Consider the following 23,748-nt stretch of genomic DNA (forward strand, 5'->3'; position numbering starts at 1 on the left):
CACCCATGAATTCTAAGGATTGGTCATATCTAATAATACATTTAAAAATAATCTCTAGAAGGCTTCAGTTTCTAGCTATTGAATCTTGTTATGCCTTTCTCCGCTAGATTAACGAGTCCTTTAGTGTACCCTGTATTTTCTCCTTGTGAAGGTACTTGTATATTATAATCAAGTCACTGCTACTTCTTTTTTGTGGACACCAGAACTGGGTACAATATTCCAATATTGGTCTCACCAGTGTCATACAGAGGTAAAATCACCTCCCCACTCTTCCTTACAACTCCGCTGTTTATCTAAGGATTGCATTTGTCCTTCTAGCCACAGCTTTGCACTGGAAACTCCTGTTGAGTTGCTTGGCCACTATGACCCCTATATCCTTTTGAGAGTCATTGATTTCTAGAATACAGACACCCCACCAATTTTTTAGATATGGCCTGGATTCCTTGTTTCCTGACTGTATAACGTTTGCATTTTGCTGTATTAAAATGCATTTTGTTTGAATGGCTCCAGTTTACCAAGAGATACAGATCTTTCTGTGTGACTGCCTTGTCCTAGTCATTATTTACTACTCTGCCAATCTTTGTGGTCACAGGCAAGTTTTGTCAGTAGTGTTTTTATATTTACTTCCAGATCACTGATGAAAATGTGGACTAAAGTCTAGTACCGATTCCTATGGAACCCCTTTAGAAATATTCCCATTCAATGATAATTCCCTGTTGTAAACTTTTTGAGATCTGTCAGACGGTTTTTAATCCATTTTATGTGTGCTCTATTGATATTGTATAGTGCTAATTTTTTAATTGGAATCGTGCGGTATGAAGTTAAATGCCATACAAAAGTGTAAGTATATTACATCTATCTTCATAGTTACCTTTATCAACCAAACTTGTAATTTCATCAAAGAATGAAATCAGATTTTTTGACCTTTTTTTCTCTAATGCCATGTTTACTGACATTAACTGTATTTCTATCCTTTAGTTCTTTATTAATTGAATCTTGTATCAGCTTTTCATTACTTTGCCTGGGATTTATGTCAGTCTAAGTGGGCCATTGTCCAGGTTATCTCATTTGTCCTTTTTTGAATAATGGCACAACATTAGTACTCTTCCAGTCTTTTGGAATTTATTCTGTATTACAGGATATATTAAAAATTAACATCAGCAGGCCAGAGGTCTTCCAAACCAACTCGTTTGGACTTTTGGGTGCAAGTCATCTGGGCCTCCTGATTTAAATATGTTTATCCTTGGTAAATAATGTTTAATGCCCTCCTTGGTTTCTAAGGGACTGGAAGGTACTTCATCATCCTCATGTGTTTTGAATTCATTATCCTGCCTTTTTTTTTTTTTTTTTTTCCAAATGCAGACCAGAAAGATTTATTGAACGCCCTGCTTTTTCTGCATCCTAATTAACAATTTTGCCATCTGTATCTAGTAATGGGCTTATTCTATTATTAGGATTACTTAGGTTGCTTACATACTTAAAACAAAACAAAAAAAATAAAACCTCCACCTTTTATTGTCCACAGTCCTGCCAAGCATATATTTTTTCCCTGGTGCCTTCAGCTTCCCGTATCAATTTTCCGGACTTTTATCTTCTAATTTTTATTGATTGCTATCTATTTCCCATGTGTTTATAAATTGCTTTCTCATTTCTAATTACTGCCTCCACTTTGGCTCTAAACCAGGTTTTAGCCAAAGTTGTCCTCTCTTTTGATAGTAGAATTGTAACTTTTTGGTCATAATTTTTATCGGCATTTTTCTTTCTGAATTTTCCTCCCAATCAATTTTGCTCATAATTGTCCTCTGCTTTGGGAAATTAGCACTTTTGAAGTACCAAGTATATATTTTACTGGTTGGAATCATCCTCTTTTTGCCCGTAATATAATCAGGTCATGATAAGTGATCACTAGTCAACCAGAAACTCTGAGTCCAGTGATTAATTCAGCTTTATTCACCATAATGAGGTCCAAAATAGTTCTTACATGTGTGCAATACTTTGTGTTAGAAAACCATCTTAAATAAGTTTGAGAAACTTTAATGATATTTAATTACTATCTGCATGAGAATTCCAGCATATATTTCCCATAAGAGTTTTCTTTCCACACGTTTCAGAGGAGTTGTTTAAGGAGTAATTCATCCTGTTCTCTGGTTTGATTTGGTGGTCTGTGAAAGACCCCCACCATTATCTTCTCCTGTACTTTGTTAGCACTAACTAACTATGGGGAAGATAAGGTTTCTACACTATTGTTAAATTAGCCACATTGCTTATACTACATGTATCATTGTTAGTTTTCTTGTTTAAATATGTAGTTTGTTAAATGTATACCATAAAATAGTCAGCATGTAGAACCTATCCAAGTTAACTTTGCTCTGAATACTGTATCATCTTTTTTGAGAGTCTCTGTACATTTCCACTTAAGGGGAACAGTGCGCTGGTTGCACAAACCTTGTTGAAAACTGTGACTCTGACGTTGCATGAGTAATGCCATTTGGCACTTGTATAAGAGACTGTATGAGTGAGTACGGTTGATCGTCTCTTGATCACGTTTATAATGTGCAAGCTGAATAAAATCCAGACCAGTAATATATATACTTGGTGCTTTAATAGGGCAAATTTCACAAAGCTGAAACCAATTATGAGCCAGGTCAGCTAGTTGGAAGAATTTAATCAGAAAAATGTGAATGAGAATTTGGAATCATTTAAGAACACCTTACTAGATGCCCCAAAAGCCACAATAGAGGAAGAAGGTTGTAAAACAGACCTTGTTTAGAGGGGAAGTGAAGGGAGCTATAAATAATTTTTAAATTTTTTATCTATATTGGCATTAATTACATAGTGATGAATATAAATTGGAAGTTAGAAATTGTAGAATAATAAGGGAAGCTAAGGGACACATGGAGAAATTTGTGGCCAGCAGAGTTAAGGACACTAAGAAGTTGTTTTTTTAAAAATGTTAGGAACAAAAAGACTCCTGACATTGGTATTGATCCATCATTAGATGGAAATGGTAGAATTATCAATAATAATGCAGTAAAGGCAGAAGTGTTCTGTAAATATTTCTGTTCTGTATTTGGTGGGTGGGTGGGGGAGATATAGTTTGATCATATGGCGATAACATTCTTCCCATTCTACTAGTATCTCAGGAGGATGTTAAACAAAAGCTTAAAGTTAGACATTTTTAAATCAGCAAGGCCAGATAACTTGCACCCAAGAGTTCCAAAAGAGCTGGCTGAGGAGGTCACTGGACTGTTAATGTTGCTTTTCAGTAAGTTTTGGAACAGTGGGGAAGTTCCAGAAGACTGGAAGAAATCTAATGTTGTCCCAATATTTAAAAAAGGTAAACGGGATGACCTGGGTAATTTATAGGTCTGGCAGCCTGACACCAATCCTGGGCAAGATAATGGAGCAGCTGATATGGGACTTGATTAATAAAGAATTAAAAGGGGGTAATGTAATTAATGCCAATCAACATGGGTTTATGGAAAATAGATCCTGTCAAAATAACCTGATATGTTTTTTGGATAAGATAACAAGTTTGATTGATAAAGGTAATAGTGTTAGTGTAATATACTTAGACTTCTGTAAGGTGTTTGACTTGGTACCACACAACATTTTGATTAAAAAAAAAATTAGAACGATATAAAATTAACTTTTGTTGTTTGATGTGTTGTTGTAGCCATGTTGGTCACAGGATATGAAACCCACAAGGTGGATGAGGTAATATCTCTTATTGGACCAACTGTCTGGATTAAACCTGAAGAAGAGCTCTGTGGAGCTCAAAAGCTTGCCTCTTTAATGAACAGAAGTTGGTCCAATAAAAGATATTACCTCACCCATCTTGAGTCTCTTATAAAATTAAAGTCTTGTACTTTAAATGGTTTAAAAACTGGCCAACTGTTAGGTCTCAAAATGTAATTTTCATCAAGCATGTGTGTTTCCAGCATCAGTTCTTGGCCCTGAGCTAATTAACATTTATATCCATGACCTGGGAGAAAACCTATCAGCATCACTGATAAAATTTGCAGAAGACACACAAATTGGGGGAGTGGTAAGTGATGAAGAGGACAGGTCACTGATTAAGAGCGATTTGGTTCGCTTGGAAAACTGGGTGCAGGAAAACAAAATGTTTTAGTATGGCTAAATGTAAACGTATACAACTAGGAACAAGAATGGAGGTCATATTACAGAATGGGGGACTCTATCCTGGGAAGTAGTGACTATGAAAAAGGTTTGGGAGTCATAGTGCATAATCAGCTGAACATGAGCTCCCATTGGGATGCTGTGGCCAAAAGAGCTTATGTGATTCTTGGATGCATAAAGGGGAACCTCGAGTAGGAGTAAACAGGTTATTTTATCTCTATATTTGGCGCTGGTGTGGTCGCTGCTGGAACACTGTGTCCTGTTTTAGTGTCCACAATTCAGGAAGAGCTGTGAGAATGATTAAAGGATTGGAAAACATGCCTTATAGTGATAGACTCAAATAACTCAATTATTTAGCTTAACAAAGAGAAGGTTAAGGGGTGACTTGATTAGTCTGTAAGTATTTACTTGGGGAGCAAATATTTAATAATGGACTCTTCAGTCTAGCAGAGATAGGTATAATGATGTAATAGCTGGAAGTTAAAATACATATATGGAGATATACTGATCTCCTAGAACTGGAAAGGACCCTGAAAGGTCATCAAGTCCAGCCCCCTGCCTTCACTAGCAGGACCAAGTACTGATTTTGCCCCAGATCCCTAAGTGGCTCCCTCAAAGATTGAACTCACAACCCTGGGTTTAGCAGGAAATAAGGCTTACCAGTGAGAGTAATTAACCACTGGAACATTTTACCAACAGTTGCGGTAGATTCTCCATCACTGACAATTTTTAAAGATATGCTCTAGGAATTATTTTGGGGAGGTTTTGTGAACTGTGTTATACTGGAGGTCAGGCTAGATGATCACAATGGTGATCCTTATGGTCTTGTAATCTTTGACTCTAACATCATAAGTTTCTTTACTGTTGTGGTGGAGAGTATACAGAAACCTTTGTTTTGTCCATGCCTGTACACTCAGACCCTTACTTAGCACCTCTTCTCAACTTATATATGTGTGTGTGTGTGTGTTTGTAGTTAATAGTGGATTTTTGGTAGTTTTGAGAGAGTTTTCTGCCTTTTTTGTGTAACTTACATGACTTTACGTAAAAATATAAGCATGGCCATACTTGGTTAGACCAGTGGTCCATCTATGTCTTCCAGCAGTGGCCGGTGCCAGAAACTTCAGAGAGAGTGAACAGAACAGGGTATTTATTAAGTGATCCATCCCCTGTTGTCCAGTCCCTGCTTCCAGCAGTCAGAGTTTTAGGGACTTTGAGCGTAGGGTTGAGTTGCTGATCATCTTGGCTAATAGCCATTGATGGATCTATCCTCCATAAACTTAACTAATTCTTTTTTGAACCCAGTTATACTTTTGTCCTTTACAGTATCCCCTGGCAGTGAATTCCACAGGTTGACTGTGCATTGTCTGAAGAAGTCCTTCTGTATGTTATTTTTAACCTTGTTGCCTATTAATTTCATTGTGTACCCCCTCATCCTTGTGTTATGTGAAGGGGTAAATAGCACTTCCTTATTCACTTTCTCCACACCATTCATGATTTTATAGACCTCTATCATACTCCCCCCCATAGTTGTCTCTTTGAAACCTCAGGGGTTCTACACCTGGTGTCCCAAAGAGTTCGTGAAATCCCTCAATTTTTCGTGGGAAGTCTGATGAGCATGCATAGTGTCTCATCTGCCTGGGAGAGGCCTGCTCTGTAGTAATGTTGGTTTGCATGGCTCTCTAAATGCAAGCTTGTTGGGACAGTGTAAGGGGTTGGACTCACCCCTGCGGCGCCTCCTGCTGGTCGTCTAGGGAATTAGCTCACCAGCTTCTGGAGCGCCCGCTGCAGGCTAGTGATCCGCCTTGTCGTCTGCACTGGCCCCCGTGTCCCTCCCAGGACCTCGGTGCCCCTTGCTCTGGGTGCTGCCCCCTGGCAATACCCACACACGCTGGGTCTCCCCTCCCAGGGGAACCCCCACCCACTAACCCCACCTCGCCTCAGAATAAGGCTACTGCCAGTCACCATCTAGCCCCATGCCCAGGGGCAGACTGCAGTATCAGCCACTCATCACAGGCAAGGTTGGGTTTGGACCTGCTGCCTTGGCCTACATCTGGGTTGCCCTCTGCAACCCCCAGTACCCATTGGCCTAATACTAGGCCGCAGCCTGGGGCTTTCCAGGCTGGAGCTCCCCAGCTCCTCAGCCTTTCCCCAGCCCTGCTCCACTCAGGTACCCTGTCTCTGCTCGCTGCAGCCAGGCCTTTCTCCTTCTGAAGACAGAGAGAGACTCCTGAGCTCCTGGCTCCCAGCCTCTTTATAGGGCCAGCTGGGCTCTGATTGGGGCATGGCCCAGCTGCAGCTACTTCCCCAATCAGCCCAGTAGCTGTTTCCCTGCCCCAGCCTTCTCCCAGGGCTGTTCCAAACCCCTCAGGGCAGGAGCGGGTGTCCACCCCGTTACAGACAGTTCTGACTCTATACTTCATGGGAGAAAACTTGAATGCACAGGCTGAGACTCCAGAAGGCCAGGGTTCCATCCAGGGCCCACAATGTCTGTCTTTGGTGATGAAGCCTATGACCACATAATGGCCCAAGTCATCTGCCGTCATGCTGGCTTCAGCACTAGACTTTAAGTGAGGTTGAGCACAGGTTTGTCTAAGTCCATGACTCTTCCATTTAATGTGACTATCAATAAACCACTGAGTTGTCTGCATTGGTGAACCTTGCTAAGAGTCATAAGGTTTGGCACTTTAACCTGGTTCTGGCAGCATGCCAACAAAACCTGACACTTCAGAGGGCCTCCGGGTAACTTTGTTATCAGACCTTTGGAAAAAATGATGCCTCCTTGAACCCAGAAGTCTGGCACTGATGACTCAGCCCATGTAAGCTGCCATGCTTTTAATATATCTCTTGGCAAATTTCTCTTAACTTTTCCTGCCAAGAGAGAGGAGAAGAGAGATCCTTTATCTAGTACTGAGAGTGTCTCTCAAAACAGAAAAAAACATTGACCCCATTCTAAGGATAATACTCCAGAGCAACCACTCCAGCACTAGAGTCTACAATGCAGTGATCCCAGCACCACCAGCAGACTTTTCTCTTATCCACATCTCTTTGACTCTGTCCACATCCTTGAGCCTCAGTGTTGAACTCATGTTTAAAATATTAGCACCCCCATTATTATAGCTTCTCTAGATACATTCTCTTCTGGCCCGGAACAGTTTCAAAATCCTCTAGCATGAATCTGCGTTTTGGGACTGGCAACAGTCTCTGTGCCATCCAGTATCGGATTTGAGGGTCATTCATGTTCACCTTGTCACCAAGAGCATGCTGTCTCTGACTTTGGGGGCAGCGCCCTCTCTGTCCTTGTGAGTTTGAAAGGATTTTATGCAGGGACCTGTCCAATTGCTGAAGTGGTCCTGTGGATATGACTTGCTTATTTGTGATGGGGTGCTCTATTTTCTGCAGGTATGGCGCTTCCTTCTTGTCATTCTGGGGAATAGCTTACCAGGTTAACGCCCCTTCCTGTTTTTGCACACTGTCCCTCTGCCTCTTTGTCTGCAGCTCCTGTCTCACCCCAGGAGTTGTTGCAGCCTCTTTGTGACTCAGTTTTGTGGGTTTTTTTTTTTTTTTATTACTAGAGATATCCCATCTCCTAGAACTGGAAGGGACCTTGAAAGGTCATCGAGTCCAGCCCCCTGCCTTCACTAGCAGGACCAAGTACTGATTTTGCTCGAGATCCCTAAGTGGCCCCCTCGAGGATTGAACTCACAACCCTGGGTTTAGCAGGCCAATGCTCAAACCACTGAGCTATCCCGCCCCCCAATTCTCTGGCTTGGTCACTATTTTGGCTTCCCCTTCCTGGGGTTGGAAAGTTTCTTTCCCCACACAGGCTCAGGCAATCTTCCTACATACTTCCCTGCTGGTGCCACTTCCCCAGTGGCTGCTTTGGGAACCCTGGCTCGCCCTCTACTCCGGGTTCTGGTTCAGTGACGCTCTAGTCAGCAGTCAAGGTCTGTTTCACTCCATACCTTGCTGCATTTCCCTGAGCCCTTTCCTAACCTTTGGGCTCTCCTTTACATCTTTGGGTCTGCCAGCTTCAGCACTCCCTCCTCCCAGGGAACAACTGCAGCCTATGTAGCCTCCAAACACTCTTCCCTTTTCCTACGGAGTGATTGAAGCCTTTCTCAGCAGCCTCTTTTGTTGCCAGCCTCTTGGCTTATATAGGCTCTGCTATTTCCTGCACAGAAGGTGAGCTTCTTCTAATTAAGGCTTTTCTCTCAGCCTTAAGCCTAATAGATTAATTGGCCCATTTGGCCTCCATTAACCCCTTAAGGGCAAGTGCGCGGTGTATACCCCATCACAGGCCTTTTATAGATTGTGAAGCCTAAGAACAGAGGGTCTGCCTTACTTATCATGTGAATCTTTCTGGGGAAACACTGACCTAGTGTGGATGGTGCCTGAAGGGTAAGAATCATGGAAGATGCATAAATTTAAGGTATGTAGTTCTTTAACAGCACATGGCAGTGTAGCAGAGGTGGCACAGTTGGTTTCATTTTCCCAAAGAGGTTAGCCAGCATTCAGAAGTTTGGAAAACATTGCCTTAGGGGGGATTGCACCCTTACACATTTATCTTTATAAAATAAATTACATTTCTCATGACTATTACTTCTATCAGGAGAGCTAGTGAAGAATTACTAATCGTAATGACTAATCTCATAAGAAGTGAGGTTTTTACCCACGAAAGCTTATGCCCAAATAAATCTGTTAGTCTTTAAGGTGCCACCAGACTCCTTGTTGTTTTTATACCACATTACATAAGGCAGTGGTTCTCAACTTAATACACAATGTGTTACCTGGGCTTCAGGGGCCTGAACCCCAGAACTCTGCTGCGTGGGACTGGCTGCCCGCCCGCCCCGACCCCCATGGGGCCGGGCCAGCTGGCTGCCGGACCCGACCCCTGCCAGAGCCGACCAGAGCTGGCGAGGCCGGGCGGCTGCCCTGGACCCCAGACTCCTGCCACGTGGGGCGGGCCGGCTGCCCTAGACACAGACCCCGGAGCTTGCAGGGCTGGGCAGCTGACCTGGACCCCCACCATGAGGGGCGGGCCGGCAGCCCCAACCTCATCCCCACTATGCTGGACAACGGGGCAGCCCGCACCCCTCTGCGGCGGGCAGACAGGAACTTGGCGGACCACAGCCCACGGGCCGCCCTTTAGCACTTGAACTGGGCTGCAGTTGTGTGCTAATTGGGCCGCATGCAGGCCACGGGTTGAGAACCGCTGAATAAGGACACAGTGGTCCTCCAGTCACATCCTAAGTTGATTCCCAAAGTGGTTTCACACATCCACATCAACCAATCCATCTGCTCCCTGTCTCTTTCCCCTAAGCCCGTGGCCTATGGAGGTGAAGCTTGTTTCCATATGTTTACTGTGAAAAGGGTTCTCTCTTTCCATTTGGAAATAACTAAACTTTATGCAGTTCAACCGATGGTTTTAGCCTGTATGGGGAAAAGTGCCATTCACCCAGAGATTATTAGAGGATTAGATCCTACACAGTTTTGTTATAACATAGCTGAAGTCCACATCCCATCAGGGCTTAAGGCTCACTCAGTAAGGCCAGTGCCGAGTCTGTGAGGTGCCTTAGATTTATCTCAGTTGCTGAACTCTACAGAACAGCTATTTAGAGTTCTGTTTATAAACTCAGTAAACTCTATGGGTTTAGGAGAGGTGTTCTGCAGTCTTTTCCTGAGAACTCTTCAGGCTACATTCCGCTAGGGCTGTACTACTCATTAATCCCCCACTAGTCAGAATGTGCAGGGGTCCATTGAAGAAAAAATCTAGATTACCTCCCAGTAACAGTGATTCTTTGAAAGTTGCTTCTGCACATTCACACTTACCTCCCACCCTCTCTTTTACCCGACAGTTCTCTATGCACATAGGACTCTGTGCTTCAGGAGAAGGAACTGAGGCAACTGGGAGCTGCACTCCCTTTAAAGTCTGAATGTTTCGAAAAGGGCATGATCATTCAGCTCGCACAGATAGGATTTTCAAGAGGGGTTCATGAGCTTGAGGTGGCAGGGGTACCATCCCCCAAGTATAAATGCACAGGGTGACTGAAGAATCACAGCTACTGGCAAATAGCCTTTCTGTGATTCTTGATACATTAAAATATTTATTGTGGGATGCTAATATTGTGTTATCTTAGTTTTCTGCATTTAATTTCTCTTAAAAAGAGCTTCAAAGATCTTATGGTTGCCATTGCAGTCATGAGGCATGTCATGTGGGTTTTGGCTCAGCACGTAAAGATGGCATTGCTTTAAATCTTGGTAGTGTAGTGTTCTGGTGAAGAGGATGGTCAGAATCATTACCTTCTCCTGTTTGATGTCAGGGCTCAGCTTTGCTCTGCTGGGGATGGAGGACTTAGGACTTGCTGATTGTTAATGCTGTAAATATAATGGATCACTTTATTGATAGTAGTAGGATGTAATTTTCTGTTTGTCCTTGAATACTGATATTTTATTCCTAAATTCTGAACATTATTAACTTTGCCTTGGCGTTTAAATGACCTGCAACAGATGAATCATTACATTAGTGGGTAGAGAGACAGTATCAGAAGTTTCACACTGCATCTTTCTGATTGATGTGTGGCAAAGAAATCTTGAAAGATATATGTTGTGCCTGTAATGGAGATGAAGAAAGTTTTCTTCTCCATTATAGAACTCTCACTGTGATCAGAAATTTGAATTATTATCAATCATGTTTATTATGCTAGTGCCTAGAGGCCAACCAAGTAGGGCCCCCATTGTGCTAGGACTGTACAAACATGGAGAAGGAGATGATCCCTGCCCCAAAGTGCTGACAGTCTAAGTAGACAAGACAGGCACAGGCGGGGTGGGGGAGGTAGGGGAAGGGAAGGAGAATTAACAATGTGAGAGTTACAATGTGAAGGCAGCAAATGCCATGTCAGTTCCACAATTTTTTTTGGTGGTGGGGGTGGGTTGAATAACAGCCAGATTCAACTGTATTTTCTTAGATTGAACAAAGGGTTAAGGGTATGTGACTGTGAATTTTTTATCTTTGTCAAGGATAATATTGTTTGGTTTCTGTGTATGCAGTTCCAAGAGGGGGGGAAGGGAGGCATTTACCAATGTGTAAAATATTTGTAATGTTAGAAAATAAAGGCAAGGTCATTGACATTGGGAGAGGTAGGAAATACTATTCTAATGGAGATATATATATATATATATATGTAGCATTGATTTAAAACGGGTAGGCAACCTATGGCATGCGTGCCAAAGGCAGCATGCAAGCTGATTTTCAATGGCACTCTCACTGCCCGGGGCCTGGCCACCTGTCCAGGGGGCTCTACATTTTAATTTAATTTTAAATGAAGCTTCTTAAAACATTTTAAAACCTTCTTTACTTTATAATATATAACAAAACTATAGTTGTATGTAGACTTATAGAAAGAGACCTAAAAATGTTAAAATGTATTACTGGTACTTGAAACCTTAAATTAGAGTGAATAACTGAAGACTCGGCACACCACTTCTGAAAGGTTGTCGACCCCTGATTTAAAACATATAAGAGATCTGTAGTAGGGATCTGTGCTAAACAGCCAGTGTGAGGATATTTTTGAACTGTCCTTTTTAAAATACAAGGTGGTCCAATAAAAGATATTACCGTACCGACTTTGTCTGACCTGCTCTTAAAAATCTCCAGTAATGGAATGAAGGAATATACAAAAGAAATTTCAGTTTAAAACAGAGTATAATTTACTTATTTTTAAAGAGAGAGAGACACACCTGTCAGGGATGGACTAGATAATACTTAGTCCTGCTATGAGTGCAGGGGAGTGGACTAGATGACCTCTCAAGGTCCTTTCCAGTCCTATGATTCTATGATTTTGGTTTATTGTTTTTAGGATTGTCCATCACTGTATTCTGCAGCCTCCCTTTCATTTCCCTTTACTTTCTGTAATGTACGCAATATTAATAGAGAAGTCTGGCTTCAAAGAATATGAATTTTAAGACCCAGAAACCCCTCTCAGTTCTCGGAAAGGTAAGATTTCAGGTAGCTTTAATGCTAAAGCATTAATCTAAAGATGCTAGCATTTATGGTTATTAGTTGCTAAGTTCCAAGGCCTGAAAAGGTGCTGTTTACCATAAAAGTTAAATACAGTATCTGTAAACACTTAAAATGTGCTGTTAAATGGATATCACATGGTCTTATCAAATTACTTTGAATAGTTTTAAGCTGAATAATTGCATTTCTTCTTCGGCATGAATACTGTTCATGTTGGTAACACCTCATAATTAAGTGTTCAGCCCTTTAAAGGCAATTTTAAAACCATTAGATGTATTTCTTGTAGTAATGTTTTGGGGAAATAATTGAAAAACTCTTCAGTACTGGGGGTAAGAGAGCCTGCCAGAGGAATGGTTTTATAATTACCATTTCTGCCCCACCCCAAATATATGTATTGCAAGTATGGTTTTAGTAATTTATCATGCCATTTTGTGAAAACACATGTTTTATAATTTTATAACTACTGATGTCTTTTGTAGCTCGTCTTTATTCGTGCCTTGACCAGATGAGAGAAGTGCTGGGGGAAACTGCACCAGAGCAGGTGATGGTGGAAGCAGTGTTGAATAGTAAATTTGATGTACAGAAGGCTTTGGATCTTGTGCTTGCACAAGACAGTAAGCAAAATGTGAAGACCAAGAATGAAGAAGCTGTGATTACAGGAAAGACAACAAAAGGTATGCTTTTATTTAATTATGTTTTGGTTTAGATTAAAGTTCACTGGCTGTGCATAGGATACTCGAGTTTAGAACTGGAAGATACTTGCACTGTTATATCAAGATTACTCATTGGAAAACAAAACAAAGTTCTCAATCTTCTATTTCTAAATACATTTCATGGTTTTAAGATATATAGAGAACATCTCTTTAAAGGAAGCAGTAGTTTTTACAAAACTTAAAATCAAGTTTTAGTTTTAGACTTGGTCCTCCCCCCTAAATTCAAAATGTAAGCAACCACAATTCCCAATGAAATTCTGTTTTCTAACAAATACTTTAGTTATGTTACTACTTAAGTTATCCAACTGCTAACTTTTTTTTTTTTGAGACCGCAAATGTTAAGACATTTTAAATGTTTGCTTGTGATATAGCAAGACTGTTTTTGTAGAGTTAGTACAATAGCTTGGTTGTGTGGATTCAGACATCTTAAGGGTTGATATTCATTTACTAACTTAGTGTTTCTTTTGGTGGATAATCATAATAATTTTGCTAAATGATTGAATAAATGCCCTTCAGAACTCTCAGTTCTATTTGATTATAGAGACTATGATGCAATGCAATTTTTCAAGTAACATTTAGTAATTAAATGCCTTTCATGTTTCTTCTTAACTTTGCTGTTGCTGTCTCCTTAAAAAAATGGAATTTTTCGTTGTGACTGTGCATCTATCTGAAAATTATTGGCTATTGTAAGGTAAGGAGATTTACTTTGTTCAGAAACTTTTACTTATTCAGAGAACTTGTCTTACTTAATAGAAAACTCTTCAGCAAACACCAACATGTCTGAGCTCAGTAGCCTGACAGTCAAAACTAAATCACCTAGTTACTTTTCAACTTTAAGTGACAAAACACTCTTCAAAGCTAAACATTCTAATATATCCTCAATAGAAAAGAAAATATCTGAATCTTCTAATAAATCTTCAGGAGTTCTATATTCTTCCCTCAGTAATGATATGTATGAAGAATCATGTTATGAATCTGTCAATAAACATGTAGCAGTACGACTACCAGACAATACCAGCACAGTAAGTTTGATTTCCAGCAATGAAGGCAAAATTTGCTTGTGTGTAGGTGCTGAATTATTGGAAGCTAGTCAATCTGAAAATCCTGCCTGGAAGCAGTTGGAGTGCAAGGAATCACAAGACTTGAAATCTTTGCTGATGCAGAATATAACTAATGATTATTTGAGCCTCCAAGACAGGGGACTGCTTGGGGCCCAAAATTCTTCAGATCATAATAGTAAAGGAAGTATGGATAGTAGTCTTGGCTTAATGAGTGCTGTAGGGAAACTGGCACTTGATAATGATATAAACTGTACTCAGAATAGAAAGACTGAGCATTTTGAAAATTTTCCTTCATTTCTACAAAGTACCAGGCAAGACATCTCATCTTCAGAAATGGGTAGTTTGCCATTTTCAAAGTCTGGAGGTCCATCACTGGCTGACCTACTTCAAGAGCACCAGGAAAGTAATTCAAGCCACTGTTGTTCTTTGTCTGATCTTTATAACCAATCATCTATGAGTTTTATAGATTTGAAATTGGGATCCTCGCCATTGTCACAACTAGCTGGTCAACATCAAGCTGCAACTGGGCTGTCAGAATTAACTGGATCTCTGTCTTCTCTGGCATTGTCTCAGGCTTCTCCAGTAAGAGAACTTGAGAATTTGTCACTTTCAGATTTAATTGCAGAAACCATTGAAGTAGATAAGCCTCAAGAAGTAAAAGACTGTTCGAGGTTCAGTATAGCTGAAATGTGGCCTTCTGCAGGAGTAAACACAAACATTGACTTAAGTGTCCTTATAAAAAATCCAGAAGTATCTGCAGAAGCAGTAGTACGCCAGTCAAATACCATTGTCCCAGAAACTAAAGTTTTAAGTTCAAAGCAAGGAAAAAATATTATTTTAGTTAAAGGAAATAAAAAAGGCAAAAAAGGACGTATTTCTAAGCGCCAGGATCTCTCTCTCTCATGGATGAAGGCTCTCTGTGCCAGACCGTCAGCTTTTGCTTTAACTTTGTGTCTCCGTTATCCTCCAAAAGGATATAAACGGCGCACAATTGATATCCATAAGACTTTCCTATACAGTCGGCAAGTACAAGAAGTAAAAAATAAGGAAAGTGACCCTTTAATATCAATAACACCATTTGACTTTAAATCAGCATCTCCTGATGACATTGTAAAAGCTGGACAAAAAAGAGCCTTTACGAGAGAATAGTGTAAAGTAGGGGAAAGAAATAGTATTTGTCCTTCAGAGCCTTTTTAAATGATTTTATAAATTTTGTATGGTGTGACTTTATGACCCAGAATTCACATTCTGTATTTTTTAATTATACATTTGATAATTCTCAACAAATAGTTGATCAAAAAATTATGTGAACTTTTAAACTACTGCACTGAGTGTCTGTATTTTTATTTTTTGCATACTTTTCATTAAGATACAATATTTTAATTTTCACAAAGTCTTAATCTTTAATACGTAGGAATTGCACATATATAGAATACTACTGTACAAAAGTACGTTTCTAAATAAGAAAAAATAGACTTAATTTGAAAAAAAAAAAAAAAAATCCTAGATTTACCATTCTATTTTACTGTTTGGTTATATTGCAGAACAAAACCTAAAATAGATATTGCTCTGGATTAATTTGATTAGATATACTTAAATTTAAAGATTAAAGTTTCTGGTACGTTACGTAATTAAACTGTTTTGTGGCATGGTTTAATTTCCAACTGTTGCTAATTTCATTCTCAATTTCATTATTCTTTTATATACTTTGGTCATAGTGATGTCACTAATCTTAGAAAATTATCTTATGTTCTCAAAAGCTCCAGTCATTTAAAAGAAATAACCCCAGAAAAATCAGTCATTGACCACTATACCTGATAAGCCATTTGCTAGCTTTTTGGTGGGACCAGACTTTTTTATGACAGCAAAGTACTATAACTTAAGGTTACAGTTTTTATATCTGTTCAAAACATCCAAGTGTTAAAACTGGGCATTTAAGGATATTGGAAAACAATTGTGTGCATAGTATATATTTCATCAAAATTTTTCCAGTTGGAATCCATCACCTATTTTAAGTCTGTTTGAAGTGTGTTGGAAGAAAAACGTTCCTTTTTTCCCCTTTGTCATTAGTCATGCCTAGTGAAAAGGCAATGACAAGCTATAGGTGCTGTTTCTCCTTTTAGGAAAAAGTTGCCTTTAGTAATGGAAATGTGTAATTTTTGCATTCTCTTTTCTTGCTGGAGCCAGTGCTCGTTATTTCGAGTCTGAATATGTGAGGCCAAAAGTAAGGTCTTGAACTTCATTTCTTATCTAATAGTCATTGGACTCTGATACTGTCTATAGGTAGTCCTACCTTTACACAGGTGTTTGTGTTTGTCAAATAGTAGTAGTTTTTCACTTGGATCCATGGACTACCAGTCAGTATTTTCAACAGTCAATCTGCAATATATGCTATACAAGTACTATTATTACTAGAAAAATAAGCTTGTTTATAGTTTACCATAACTTTATTCAGATAGAACCAGGAAACTGTTATGAAATAATGGGTTAAATCTTAATGGTGGAGCTTTAATAAGTTGATTTTATAAAAAAGAAACCTTAATATTTAGAATTGTTCCTAGCTTTAAGTAGTAATGTCAGTTTAGTTATAAAAATGTATTTGAAAGCACTGGAATGCAGGTTTCATTTACTATACATTAATTTGTTTAGCTGGTAGACATTTGTAAATTGTCACTATTTAGGGAATTCTTCAAACATATGAGGATCAGACTCTTTTTTTTTTTTTTTTTTTTTTTTGTATTGAAGTATTTTTGATCTTCTAACTTCTCCAGAATAGAGTTCATGGTTCTAGTGCCTTTTAATAAAGATGGTAGCCCTGCAGTGTTTATATTCTAACTGATCAGCTTGATTTTTGTTTGTTTGTTTAGTCACTCCTATCCAGAAGCCTTTAGGAGCCTTAGCTTAAAACATACTTAATGTAAACATAGCTTGTTTAGGTAACTCAAAGAGCAGAAATAAAAACCCAACATCCTCCTATTTTGCTCACAAATTATATATATTTTTCCCAACATAAACTAACATGGAAACAGTTTCTTGAGCCTTTTCTTGAAGGATGTCACATTCTCTCAAATTATGAGAAGAACTTTCTGCTGTCTCTCACCTTAAACAGAGAGAGCCCTAGATGACTTTTGTTGCTATCACAGGGCAATCCCTCCAGTACGCTAGTTCTTTTATCATTTCAGATTTTCATAGTAAGTGCTCCAATTTTACTTGCTGAACAGTAAGCAAGCAAGGAAGATCATGGTGAGGCTGTTCACTGGCTCAAAATACTGACTGAATAGTTCAGAAATGTTTAAAAAAAATCTTCATTCAAGTTAGCTGTTTTCTGAAGTCTCTCTAAATATGAACAGCCCTTTACTTGATACCCAGAATCTGTTTTTCCCATTAAGATTTAGGTCTTATCTGAAGAATTTGTGCAATAGACAGATCTCCAAATTTATTTTAAATGGGATAGTGTGCTACCAGTAATGAAAAAATGGTTTAACATTTTAATAATTTTTTTTTTAATGGCCCAGTCTTTTTTAGTTTACTTTAGGTGATTTGGTCTTTTCCTGTTCCTGCCACTTCCTGATGGCTTGAATTGGCTTTTCTAATGGAGGTGTTACAAATCTCTGGTGGAAGAAGTGCTATTATATTTAGTGGAATAAATTGTTTCTTTGCTTCTGCTGCTTCTGTCTTGTCTTCGCCCTGTTCTGTCTAGTCTTATTGTGTTGTCTCTGTTCTCTCATTTCCTCTTTGTACTCTTCTCCCAAACCCTTCTTTAACATTAGATGCTGCTAGCAGTTTTAGAGCCAAATTCTGCACAAATCATACCTGCACAGAACTCCTGTTGATTTAATCACAAGTTACGTGCAAGTATCTGATGAAAGAATTCAGCACTTAGAACCCAGTCCTGCAATGACATCTGTGTGGGTGGACAGCCATATGTGGTTGGAGTCCGACTGAAGTCAATGGAGCGCTGCGTAGGCCCATGGGTTCATCTCCACAGATATCATTGCAGATTGGGGCCTCAGTGTCTAACTTTACATGTAAGTACTTGGTGACTAACCCTTAATATTTCTCAGATCTGTTGAATTAGTACTGTTGGTGATCCTGAAGATGCAATGCATAATGCTGTTCAGCAGGATAAAAATCATGCAGCGTGTGGTGGGGATTGTCTGCCCAGACTGTAATCCTGCAGCCTGAAATGATCCTTGAATAAATATGCGCAGAGGGTAAAATTTTCAAAAGCACCAAAGTGACATCCTACATCACTTAGGAGCCTAACTTTCATTGAATACAATGAGACTTAGGCTCCTGTGCCACTTAAGCACTTTTGAAAATTGTACCCACAGTTTTGATTTTTAACTAAATGGTAGCATGTTACTGTATTTTTAAAACTGAAACGGGTGTATAAATAAATTACTCAGTAAGAACTATGTTTATGTGGTTCACCACAGAAAATTCTTAATTTTCTTAAACTACCGCATGATATTATGGCACCTGGAATTTTCATATAGCATTTGGTTGGTTGGTTCCAAAAATGTTTCTAGCTAATGAACATTAAAATCTGTTAGTGAAATCCCTCTTTGTTTACATTTCATATAAAATAGTCACGGAGGTGGTTTGTTATAAATATTTCCTTAATAGTTTGCAGCCAGTCTGTGACTTTGCATGTGTGTATATGGGTCACTTGTATTAATTGTTTATATATTGATATTCAGATTTTGAAATCGTAAAGTATTTGTGTCTATGCGCACACACAATGTAGACATGAAAGAAAGCATTAAGCTACATGGAATATACTGCTTACAGTGTTAAGACTGTTGTAAAGTATCTTTTGTACATTAAATTGTTTTTATATGTAATTTTTTTAAAATTAAGTGGGTCATTTAATATTTTTTTAATGAAATTGCTTTGTGAATACTGCTTTTCATTTATGTACAAAAAAATAAAACACTTCGTAAAGACTGATTAAATAACACATGATTTCTTGCTAGTAGTTTGTCTTGTACAAATTTTGTTGCTGTTAGCAGTGCACTAGCCATTTCTTTTGAGGAGGTAGGCCCCAGTGTATGACTAGATTTGCACAGATGTACCCCTGTTCTCATACAAGTTTCCAGAAATGACTGAGGCTCTATGCAGACAAATATATCCACACATATGGAATCTAGGTGCAGTATAGAGGTCATAGTTTCCTTTTTAGAAATGTATTTGAGAACCTTCACACTGTTAGATTATGGATAGAATTTTTAGGCTTCTCTAAGTTCTAAGCAAAAAGTAGAAGGGAAAGGATACTAATGAAATAACCATCTAGTTCTAAAGAAAAAGTTCTATGCCTGACATTCATTCTCAGGGCTTGTTTCTACTTACAGCTAAATTGGCACTGCTGCATCAATCGCAGCAGTGTCCATTTAGTGGGTCTGGTGAAGACCCGCTAAGTTGATGGGGAAGTGCTCTCCCGTCGACATCTGTACTCCAGGTCCCCAAGAAGCGTAAGGTAAGTCAGCAGGAGAGCGCTCTCCTGTTAACACAGCGCAGTGCAGACATGCTGTAAGTCAACCTTAGGTATGTCGACTTCAGTTACGTTATGTGACACGGTCAGGCCAGATGGCTACAGGAGAGTGTTAGAAGGCAGATGTATTAGTCCCAGATTAAGTAGATCCCTTTTCCCTGGGTAAGGTAACGGGCGGTTCCAGAACAAGCAGGAACTTGCTGGAACCAATTAAGGCATGCTAATTAGGACACCTGGAGCCAATTAAGAAGAAACTGCTAGAAGCAATTAGGACAGGCTGGCTAATCAGGGCACGTGAGTTAAAAAGGACCTCATTTCAGTTTGTAGCGTGCATGCGAGGAGCTGGGAGCAAGAGGCACTAGGAGCTGAGAGTGAGAAGGCATATTGCTGGAGGATTGAGGAGAGTGCAAGCATTATCAGACACCAGGAGACAGGTCCTGTGGTGAGGATAAAGAAGGTGTTGGGAGGAGGCCATGGGGAAGTAGCCCAGGGAGTTGTAGCTGTCGCGCAGCTGTACCAGGAGGCACTCTAGACAGCTGCAGTCCACAGGGCACTGGGCTGGAACCCGGAGTAGAGAGCGGGCCCGGGTTCCCCCCAAACCTCCCAACTCCTGATCAGACACAGGAGGAATTGACCTGGACTGTGGCTTCTACCAGAGGGGAAGGTCTCTGGGCTGTTTCCCAATCCACATGGTGAATCTGTGAGGCAAGCAAATCCGCCAATAAGCGCAGGACCCACCAGAGGAGGAACTTTGCGACAGTAACTTATGTAACTGAAGTAGCATAAGTTAGGTCAACTTTCAGCTTAATTAGACCAGCCCTCAGACCATACATTACAGTGGGGGGCAATCAGTACTGCTACATTTAAGGTTGTACAGGTGTTCAGGCATTTATAACTATCTGACACTTTTATCTTTCAAGCTTAAATTTTCCAGGCTTTTGTGTCTGCCTCTGGGTGTAGTTGTTTTGGAAAAAATGAGCCAAAAAAAAAGCTGAGTACAAGACGAGTGGAAAATTAACTTTCTCCATTAATTAAAAATAAGCTTCTTTTGACAGCTTGTGTATGTAGTTCAGGAAGGCTTTACTGCATATTTGTGCAGACCAGTTATAGTCCTTGTCTCAATCTCTATGCATCTTGCAAGATAAAAGCTGCACAGCTCCTAAGGAGTCCAGGTCTCCTGTGGCATGTCTAAAGTGTGCTGGAGTAGGATGCCCTCCTGTAGACCTTATTAGGAATCTGATACAGAGGATTCCAGTGATATCTAGACAAATGAGTAGTTGCATGTCATGGAATTGATTTTTCTGTTTGACAGAACTTAGGAATTTCATCCAAATAACTATGTTAAGAGAAATTAAGGTCGCATGATGAAACATCCAAAAATCAGGAAATGATAGATAAGGTTGCACATGCATCCCTTCCCCCTCTGCTCTCATCCAGAGCCTCATGACTTCTGTTTAGGTGCGGAATCTCTGCCACTCTACCCTTCTGTCCTCCAGGCCGTTTTCAGAGAGCCGAGGGTATCATTGTTGCTTTTGGGTTCTCTTCTCTCCTGAATAGTTGTGGTGCAGGGCTTTTGCTGGGCTAATTTTCCTAAGTAGCAATAGAGTGTCATTGATATGATTGTCAATTTTGCTGTTGTCCACCAGACTCAGAGTAACAGCAGTGAATATGATCAGTGTCTTCATATTCACTATGTTGCTGCTCATTGCTCTTCAATAAGCAACAGCATAGACACTAGAGTGGTTTCCAGGCATAACAAGAAAATGCTGCATGGATTAATGTAGAGGAGGTTATCTTTGCAAACATAAGGGCTAGAAACTTTTTTTTAAATGAAAGGTTAAATTTTACAGAAATAAAATGGTTAAACATCTCTCCTCACATAGGAAGATTTAATTTGTAATTAAGTGACTTTTGAATGCTGTCCCATAATTAGGGCCCTACCAAATTCACAGTCCATTTTGGTCAATTTCACAGCCATAGGATTTTTAAAATAGTAAATTTCATGATTTCAGCTATTTAAATCTGAAATTTCACAGTGTTGTAATTGTAGGGGTCCTGACCCAAAAAGGAGGTGTGTGTGTGTATGTGGAGGGGGGGGGGGGTGGGGAATCACAAGGTTATTGTATGGGAGGTTGCGGTACTGCTACCCTTACTTCTGCACTGCTGCTGGCAGTGGCACTGCCTTCAGAGCTGGGCAGCTGGAGAGCAGCGGCTGCTGGCTAGTAGCCCAGCTCTGAAGGCAGAGCCACTGCCAGCAGCAGCGCAGAAATAAGGATGGCATGGTATGGTATTGCCACCCTTATTTCTACGCTGCTGCTGGCGGAGCGCTGCCTTCAGAACTGGGTGCCCGGCCAACAGCCGCCACTCTCCGGCCGTCCAGTTCTGAAGGCAGCGCAGAAGGAAGGGTGGCAATGCCGTGACAACCCCCCTCCCCCCCAAAAAAATAACCTTGTGTCCCGCCTGCAACTGCCTTTTGGGTCAGGATCCGCAGTTTGAGAAATGCGTGTCTCCCCTGTGAAATCTGTAGAATATTGGGGCCGGGGGGGGTGTGTGTGTGGAAGCACACAAAAGGCCAGATTTCACAGGGGTGAGACCAGATTTCACAGTCTGTGATGTGTTTTTCATGGCCTTGAATTTGGTAGGGCCCTACCTATAGTAATTTGCGTGAACCAGTAACTAAACTTGGCAAATAAAAACTGTACACTAAGGACTTTCAGAAAGTAGAAAAATTAAATATATTAGATTTAAATAAATTTATCCAACTTGTTTTTCATATTTTCCCTGTTAACTTGCTGATTACCAAAGCTGTTTGTGATTAAATAAGAGCCTGCTCTATCACAGTCCATGTTCTATTTAATCCTTCACTGAAGTGCTAAATTTGACACCTCACAGTCATTCATAGAGCAAAAAGACTGTCATAAATGCAAAAATACTAACTGCAGGATCTTCTGAGGATAGCTCTTATTGTAGAACATGCATCTTACATAATTATCAGCTATGCAAAGAAAACACTGAAAAGCAAAGTAATTTGGTATAATAAAAGCATCCCCTAGGAAGATAAAACTATAATAAATTCATAGATCAATGTTTTATTTCATACCAGTTGAACTGACTGAATAGTGAAATTATAATGTTATAATCAGCAATGTGCAAGCTCAGTTGGCATATTGTGTTCTGTTCTGGTTACTGTCTCAAAAAAGATACTAGATTATATCTAGGGGTTCACTGACAGGTGCCAAAATTGATTTAAGGCATAGAGAATCTTCCATGTATGACACTGAAAAGATTGAGGCTCTTTAATTTGGAGAAGAAATGAGTGTGAGGGCATGTGGAAGAGGCACGCAAAATATTGAATAATACAGAGAAGGTCAGGCAGGCACTTACTATTTTACGTAATGCAAGGACAAGGGCAATTCAATGAAGAATTGAAAGACAACTAGTTTGAAGTGGACCAAAGGAAATACTACTTTGCATGATACGTGAATAACCCCTGGAATTAATTGCCACAAGATACTGAGGTCAAGAGAGATGTTGCAACATGAGACTTAAAGGCAAACAGATATGCCTTTTAAACTAACAAAAAAAAGTAGTTAACCTAAACCATGGCAGTATACCTGCGTAGATGTAAAAATTACATCAATGCTTATAAGCATTGTCATCCATGTCTGAAGGAAAAAGGCAGTACCTTGAAATGGCATATTCAATGTAAATTACCTTTTAAAATGTGTTACAGAAGAGTGGTAAGAATGTGGCCTGAGCATGTTGATACAGTAAGACACTGTCCTTTACCCAGCAAACTTACATTTTGAGACCATGATTCTGCAGTGGGGCTCCACATGGATGGGCCCCTTGCACCCATGCAGAGTTGATTGCAGGCGTGTGGACTAATTTTGTCATGTTCATATTTTACATTTAGTTCATTTTTGAAGGAATCAAGACTGATTGCCTTTGCTGTTTCCTTTTCCTTTTGTCTTGTAGAAAGTTGAGAAGAAAAAGTCTTAAGCTTGCTGCCTTAGACTTTCTATTGCCTTCAAGAAGCAAGTGCAATAAGCTTAAAAGACCTGGTTGTTTGTTAATGGGGTTTATTTGGAGAATAGACATATGCAGAATAATTCCTTTTTCCAATTCATTTATCTGATACTCTTTTAAATATGTAAATAAAATGACTTTAAAAGCTTTTCATGAAATTCTCAGAATCTTAGACCCAGAAGTAACAGGTTTTCACACACAAGTATTTCTGAATCACACTGCTTCATGAGAATTTCTGTATTCTTTGCAGTGCCCAAAGGTCTAACTGAGATAGGTAATCTTTGGAATTTTGTG

The 23,748-nt window shown here is 39.8% G+C and overlaps 1 protein-coding gene across 2 annotated transcripts in view; it reads left to right on the top strand.

The window, feature by feature from the left end:
- HBS1L (HBS1 like translational GTPase) overlaps positions 1-23,748 on the top strand; it is a 105,439-nt gene that overhangs the window by 8,019 nt on the left and 73,672 nt on the right. The window contains exons 4-5 of one of the 2 annotated variants that reach the window (XM_024208030.2): positions 12,637-12,831; positions 13,567-16,635. In XM_024208030.2, the coding sequence (XP_024063798.1) occupies positions 12,637-12,831; positions 13,567-15,080 (1,709 nt within the window). In that variant the 3' untranslated portion in view covers positions 15,081-16,635. Of the gene's footprint in view, positions 1-12,636; positions 12,832-13,566; positions 16,636-23,748 lie in introns of those variants that run through there. The other variant, XM_024208021.2, reaches the window with a different exon arrangement.

Source organism: Terrapene carolina, unplaced genomic scaffold (genome assembly GCF_002925995.2).
Source record: "Terrapene carolina triunguis isolate 2854851 unplaced genomic scaffold, T_m_triunguis-2.0 Scaffold85, whole genome shotgun sequence".
Classification (NCBI taxonomy): Eukaryota; Metazoa; Chordata; order Testudines; family Emydidae; genus Terrapene; species Terrapene triunguis.